Source organism: Corapipo altera, unplaced genomic scaffold, assembly GCF_003945725.1.
Source record: "Corapipo altera isolate COAL_440 unplaced genomic scaffold, ASM394572v1 61268, whole genome shotgun sequence".
Classification (NCBI taxonomy): domain Eukaryota; kingdom Metazoa; phylum Chordata; class Aves; order Passeriformes; family Pipridae; genus Corapipo; species Corapipo altera.
The window spans coordinates 1-7,278 of NW_020886183.1; the positions used below are offsets into that span (position 1 = coordinate 1).

At 57.4% G+C, this 7,278-nt stretch overlaps 1 protein-coding gene across 1 annotated transcript; it reads left to right on the plus strand.

Annotated features, from left to right (window-relative positions):
- The first annotated feature begins 182 nt into the window (after positions 1 to 182).
- Positions 183 to 3,962, plus strand: LOC113941059 (collagen alpha-1(III) chain-like). Its single transcript, XM_027632225.1, has 4 exons — positions 183 to 624; positions 687 to 1,099; positions 1,214 to 1,646; positions 3,866 to 3,962. The coding sequence occupies exons 1-4, from the start codon at positions 183 to 185 to the stop codon at positions 3,907 to 3,909; spliced, it is 1,332 nt and encodes a 443-aa protein (XP_027488026.1). The 3' UTR covers positions 3,910 to 3,962.
- The last annotated feature ends 3,316 nt before the right edge of the window (positions 3,963 to 7,278 follow it).

A 7,278-nucleotide genomic window follows, 5' to 3' on the forward strand; every position in this document is an offset into this window, starting at 1 on the left:
CCCGACCCGCCCCCTGCCCGTCCCCGCCCCGCGCACCTGGACGGGCCCCGCCTCCCACACCTGTGAGGGCCCCGCTCCGCCCCGGCCCCGCCCCGGCCCCGCCCCGGCCCCGCCCCGCCCGCGCCCCTCAAAAGCGGCAGAGCCGCGCTCGCCCCGAGCTTGTGGAGGAAGCTCGTGCCGGGATGCTGCGGGAGCGATCGGCGCATCGGAGGACCCAGGGTGGCGATGGAGCTCGGCGGGAGGACCGGGACCAGGACCAGGACCGGAGGACCGAGGTGGGCTTGGGGCTGGGATGGGGCTCGGCATCCGGACGGGGACCACGGTCGGTGCCGGGCCCATCCCAGCCCGGCCTCGTCGCCTGGGCCCCGGCACCGCGGGTGGGAAGAGCCGCTCAGGGCGGGCGCTGGGGCCGATCCCGGCGGGGCCGCTCGGGCCGGAGCTCTGCCAGGGCCCGGCCGGGGGAGAATGGCGGCGCTTTCCTCGTGCAGACGCGGAGCCGGGGCTGGGACCGGCCGGGATGCGGGGACGCACTGGGCCGGCCCCGGGACCCCCCGATCGCGACGGGCCGGCCCCGGGACCCCCCGATCGCGACGGGCCGGCCCCGGGACCCCCCGATCCCACCGGGCCCGCAGCGCTGCCCGCACCCCCCGCGGAATCGGAGCTCCCTCCGCTCGGGAACCCTTGAGGCCACCGCACCCACCTCCTCCCCGCGGAGAACATTGCCTGCCTCCCCTTTCCCCGTGGCCGCGGCCCCGGGGGGTTCCCGCCCGCAGTGCCCCCCGGGAACGAGGGGTCTGGGGCCCGCCGGGGCTCCGGCCACGGGCCCGCTCCGGCCGCGGGGAGCCGGGGCCCTGCTGGGGCAGGGAAGAACGGGGGCAGCCCTTTCCCCGTTCCTCCCGTGCTCCGGGACCCCGAGCAGAGCTGCCCGTCTGTCCCCCTGTCCCCGTGTCTGTCCTCAGGCAGCCCCAGCAGCTGGCACGGACCGTGCCGCGGGTCGGGCACAGGCTGCTCCCAGCTCTGCCTGCGGACCTTCGGCAATTGCCGACAGCAGTTCTTTGCCCTGCCATCCCTAAGGGGCAGCTCATCTCACACCTGCCAGGTGAGACCTGAGGCTCTCCTTCCTCTCCCCCGCTTTCTCGGCAACTCGCACCCTCCCGGGGCAAAGCCTCTGGTGTTTTCAAATCCCGTTGAAACATTTCATCTTTATTTGCAGACGGGGAAGGTCCTGCCTGGGAGGGAAACGGCTACAGGGGAGGAAACCGAGAAATGCTCCCACCGGACGCTGCCGCGCGAGTCAAAAGAGGGGAGGACCGCAGGGAAATACAGTCAGGAAATCCGCTTTTATTCAGTCTCTGCAGCTCTCCGTGCTCTGCAGGAGCCCTTCGCAGCCACGGGCCAGAGGGAGCGCGGCCGGCTGGGCTGTGCCCGGCTGGGGACGGGCACCAATTCATCACTGCCGTGCTCAGGGAGGTTTTCCGGCCCCGTCCGGGATTCTCCCAATGGCTGCAAAGGTGTTCGTGCGGCATCCGAGCTCATTTCCAGGGATAAAGGAGCCAACCGAGTCCGGAGGGATCCCTCGCTCCCAGGCAAAGGCGTTGGTCGAGTGTCGCCGCCTGGTCCCGCCTGCGGGGCGGCGTCTCCTCCAGGTGAGCGTTCGGAACCCAAAATGCCGGGGGGGGCTCAGGTCGGGGCCGCTTTTCAGGCCCGGAGCTGGACGGAGCCCTCGGCGGCTCCTGCTTCCCGCCAGGAATGTTTTCGGGGCTCCCTGGGCAGTCCCAGCTGGGCAGGGAACGCGGGCCGGGAGGAGGCCGGAGCGACAGACAGCGAGCCAGCCCTGCTCGGGCTTCCTCTTGCCAGGGGATGGAGGAGCTGTGCCCGGGAGCTGTGCCCCACAGCCCACGTGCGGCGGGCAGGGGAAAGGTCTGCCCGCGGCTCCTCAGCCGGGGTTGCTCTGAACGGGCACCCGGAGATGCCTCACCCTGGACACGCCCCAGCGCCAGCCCCGAAGGACCCAAAGAATCCAGCTGGCACTCGGCAGTGTCGGCACGGCGGGGCTGCAGAGCAGCACGGGAGCCATTCCCAGCGCCGACCTCCCAGAGCTCCCACGGGCCCCCCACGTGTGTCCCGCCCACCCCAAATCCCTGCCCTTCCAGCAGGAGGTGCTCTGAAGGCAGGGATGTGCATCCCTTTCCTCGGGGAAAAGAACTCCCTGGAGCCGCTCCCGAGGCTCCGAAGGGACAGCGGCTTCCCGGACGGAGAAACGTCCTCGCCCGTGCTCAGGGGCTGCCTCGCCCCGGGCCGGGAGCGCGTCCGGCCCCCGCCTTCTCCTGGGCGAACACATCCCCTGGAGCCCGGCCTGGGGCGGAGAACCGGCCGAATTCCAGGGAACTCGCTCAAGTCCCCCCAGGGACACCAGCGGGGCTGGGGGAGGAGGGTTATAAACAGCAAAGTCTGTGGAACATGAACCTGTCCTTGTCCCGATCCCACTGAGCAAACCTGGAACCGTGGCTGCTCCCTGGCAAACCTGGCTTTAGAGCAGCAGCTCTGCAGGGGAAGATCCGGGCTCCAGGAGGCACTGGGAGGCTATTCCAGCAGGAATTCAGCATGGAATTGCGGGCTGGAGGTAGAATTCATCTAAACCTGCAAAGCTGAGACCGGAACCCAAACCTGGGCCCCTCGCAAAGAACAATCTTTGTGCTGCCCTGTCAGCCAAAGCCGCTGCACTGAGAGATCTTGGCAGCCTGAGGGAGGGCATTCTCTGCATCCCAGCAACCTCCATCTCCCAAGGGGACAATCCAAGTCCCAACCAATTCCTTTTGCCTTTCCCCAGGGACAGTGACCCTTATTTGGTCCTGCTCTCCCACAGTTCATTTTGGGGGATTGGTTTGTCCTGGTTTATGTTCCATGACTCCACCCACAGATGGAGATGTGGGGCTGTGCTTCTCTACTCCCAGCAGGTTCCCTAAGGAGCCAGATACTCCAACAATCCCCTCGTTTGACTTTCTGGGTGAATTGTACACAAGCCAGTCCCCCATTCCCTATCCAGGCTGTCAGTGCTCGTGCCCTTGGCACAGTTGGCTCTGGCTGGGCAGGAACTGAGAGCAAGACACGGGGCAGAGTGGATCAGCTGCCCAGGGAACCTCCAGGAGATGAAGCTACGGGATCCTCATTCCAATCAAGGGAACACATTCTGTCTCTGGCAGAAGCCGGGAGCCAAAGCAGATCCCTCCTGGCCAGGCTGGTGGGCAGCAGTTGGATCCACTCTGGGGGAAAGCCCCTGTGCCTGCCAGGAGCTCTGACTCTGTTTGTCCTGCCAGCTCCTGAGCAGGGTCAGGGCCACTGGGAGGGATTCAGAATGCAAAGAAACCCCAAATCCTACCAAGGGACTCAATCACAGGAAGAAAGCCATTATTGTTATAAAAGCCTTAAAAAGCTGTTAAAAATTCTAGGACAGCAATACTGGGATTCTCAGGAAACTTATTAGTGCTCTTGGTTCCATTTCAATGTATCTTTAGTCCCTCAGTGAGCAGCTTGGAGAACTTCCCCTGGGATTCAGAGGCTGAGCAGGGTTTGCTTTGGATTGCCTTGCACCTCTGGCCCCAGCTGGTACAAACACAACTTGGGCCAATGTGGTTAAACACACTTTCCTACACAAACAGTTGCTGTATCCTCTAGAAATTACCCCAAGTTCGCAGATAAAACCTTCATCTCTGTCCCTCCTCCGTTATCCCAGGTTTTCCTGGCTGGGAGCTGCAAGGAGGCTGTAAATTGAAAGGCAGAAAAAGAAGATGTGTCAGCAAAAGGCACAAAGAAGGGGACAGGTTTCAGAAAACATTTCTGCAATCCAATGAATAACTCTTTCCAGTTTCCCAGGGAGAAGAACAGGAACTCACAGCCACCAAGGCCTGACAGTCCCCTGCCGCCAGAACTCAGCACACACCAGAGAGGTAATTCCAGCATCTAAAAGAAAAGAAAAAGGAGAAAAAGTGATTTATTTTGTTTCCAAGTTATTTTAACTTGTTGAAAGCCAAGCAAGCCTTGCTTTGGTTTCAGATGGGTGAACAGTGAGGGGTGGGCACAGGGCACGTCATTAATGCCCAGGGGATGGTGCTTTGGGGGGGAAGAGCAGCTGATGGAGTTGCCCAGTCCAATTCCTGCCCAAGGCCTGACTGGCCCAGGACAAACCCTGTGGCAGGCAGTGGTTTTGTTCCCTCTAATGGTCAGTGCCCAGTGTGTCCCTGTGGGCAGTGCCAGGCTGGGGACAGGCAAACGCAGCACTCTCTGCCACCCATTTCACCCTCAGAATCTTCCCTGGGCCCGCTGTGGTGTCCACTCCTGATTGCCTCCTCTGCACCTCTCAGGATTCATTCTGGACTCTGGAGATTACCTCAGAGATTTCTGCCCTCAGTGTCCCCACCTGGCAACCACTGATTACCTCAGTTGACCTCATCATGTTCTTTCTCTCCCCTGGAGATAACCTTGTTCAGAACCCCCAAAGTTATAACTCAAAATATTCATTCTCTGCCCTGGATGTTCCCTCAAGTTTTACCCCTGTAATTTCCCCCATATGTCCACAAATGATTCCCCCAGTTTACCTCAGGATGTACATTCTCTCTGCTCCACGTGACCTCAAATTTTCCAAACACAAATTTTCCCTCCCTGCCCAACACTGACTGCCTCACTTTACCCCAAGGTATTCATTCTCTCTGCTACAGATTCTACTCCCAAAATTCTCCTTACCTACCCACATGTAATCAGCTCCTCTGTACAAATACATGTTCATTCTCTACCCTGTTGGCTAACCCAAGTTTACCCTAAAACACTCCCCAACTGTCCACCACTGAGTACCTCATTTATCCTTCAAAATATTCAGTCTCTGCCCTGGACGTTCCCTCAAGTTTTACCCCCAAAGGTTTCCCTTCCTGCCCACTGCTGACTGCCTCAGAGTCCATCAGGAGGTACATCCTCTCTGCTACAGGTCACCTCACACTGGACCCACCACATTTTCCTGACCTCTCCACATCTCAGCAACTCACTTCTACATCAAGATGTTCCTTCTCTACCCAGCAGACCACCTCCAGTTTACTCTCCACACTTTCCCCACCTCTCCACCACCCAGGAACTCATTTTCACCTCAGAAGAGTCACTCTCTGCCCTGCAGATTCCCACAAGTTTTACCCCCCACATTGTCCCTGGAGGTCTGCAAGGTTTACTCCAGTTTACCCCAGGAGGTGCATTCTCTCTGCTGCACATGACCTCTGACTTTACAAACAGAAAGTTTCCCTCCCTGGCCACCACTGACTGCCTCACCTTACCCCAAAATATTCATTCTCTCTGCGACAGATTGCCCCAGATTTTACTCCCAACATCTGCCTTACCTGTCCACATCTGACCAGCTCCTTTGTACCTACAGAGGGTCATTCTGCACCCCACAGACACCTCAAGCTTATCTCAAACCTCTCCCCACCTGTCTGTCACCGAGTGCCTCATCTTTACCTCAACACATTCCTTCTCTTCCCAGCAGATTACCTGAACTTTAACACCCACAATTGTCTGGGTCTCTCACCACTCATCACCTCAGGTTACCTCAATGTGGTCATTCCCTACCCTGGAGAGAATGAACCTCCTTTTTAACCCCCAAAGTTTCCCCTTCCACCCCACTCCTGATTACCTCTTCTTGAACACAAACGAGTCATTCTCTCCCCTAGAGAATATCTCCTTTTTAACCCCCAGAGTCTTCCCTACTGCACACTCCCGATTACCTCTTTTGGACCTTCAAACATTCATTCTCTGCCCTGCAGATTTGCTCAAGTGGGACCTCCACAATTTCCCTACCTCTCCACAGCTGATCACCTCATGTATACCTAAATATGTTCATGCTCTAACCTACAGACCACCTCAAGTTTACTCTCAAAACTTTCCCCACCTGCTCACCACTGACTACCTCCTTTTGACCTCCAAATATTCATTCTCCACCCTGGAGAGTTTCTCAAGTGTTACCTGTCCACTGATGACTGCCTTAGTTTATCCCAAAATGTTCCTTCTCTCTGCCAGACACTGCCACACATTTTACCCCCAGAACCTTCCCTGAGCCCGCTGTGGTGTCCACTCCTGATTGCCTCCTCTGCACCTCTCAGGATTCATTCTGGACCCTGGAGATTACCTCAAAGATTTCTGCCCTAAATGTCCCCACCTGGCCACCACTGATTACCTCAGCTGACCTCATCATGTTCTTTCTCACCCCTGGAGATAACCTCGTTCAACCCCCCAAAGTTTTAACTCAAAATATTCATTCTCTGCCCTGGACGTTCCCTCAAGTTTTACCCCCAAAGGTTTCCCCTCCTGCCCACTGCTGACTGCCTCAGTTCCAGCAGGAGGTACATCCTCTCTGCTACAGGTCACCTCACACTGGACCCACCACATTTTCCTGACCTCTCCACATCTCAGCAACTCACTTCTACATCAAGATGTTCCTTCTCTACCCAGCAGACCACCTCCAGTTTACTCTCCACACTTTCCCCACCTCTCCACCACCCAGGAACTCATTTTCACCTCAGAAGATTCACTCTCTGCCCTGTAGATTCCCACAAGTTTTACCCCCCACATTGTCCCTGGAGGTCCGCAAGGTTTACCCCATGAGGTGCATTCTCTCTCCTCTACGTTACCTCTGATTTCACAAACACAAATTTTCCCTACCTGCCCACCACTGACTGCCTCACTTTACCTCTAAATGGTCATTCTGTTTTCTACAGATGAGATCAAGTTTTACCCCCAACATTTCCCTTCCTCTACATCACCCATTTTCTCTTCCTGACTCCCCAAATTTCCACTCCATCCCTACACATTGCCTGAGTGTTTCCCTCCAAAGCATCATTCCCTTGTTCCCTGTTTAAGAACTCACACTCCAACCCCAGGCTCTCCACTCCCCCCTCAGTGGGACCCCTCCAAAATGCACCTCCCTCCCCTCTGCAGCACCTCACCTTTTCCTACACAAACAGTTGCTGTGTCCCGTAGAAATTACCTCAAGTTGGCAGCTACAAATGTCACCTCTGTCCCTGCCATGTTATCCCAGGTTTCCCCAGCTGGGAGCTGCAAGGAATTCAGGCCAGGGAATGGACATCAGGGAACAGCTGTACATGCAAAGGCAGAAAGAGAAGATCTGTCAGCAAAAGGCACAAAGAAGGGGACAGGTTTCAGAAAACATTTCTGCAATCCAATGAATAACTCTTTCCAGTTTCCCAGTGAGAAGAACAGGAACTCACAGCCACCAAGGCCTGA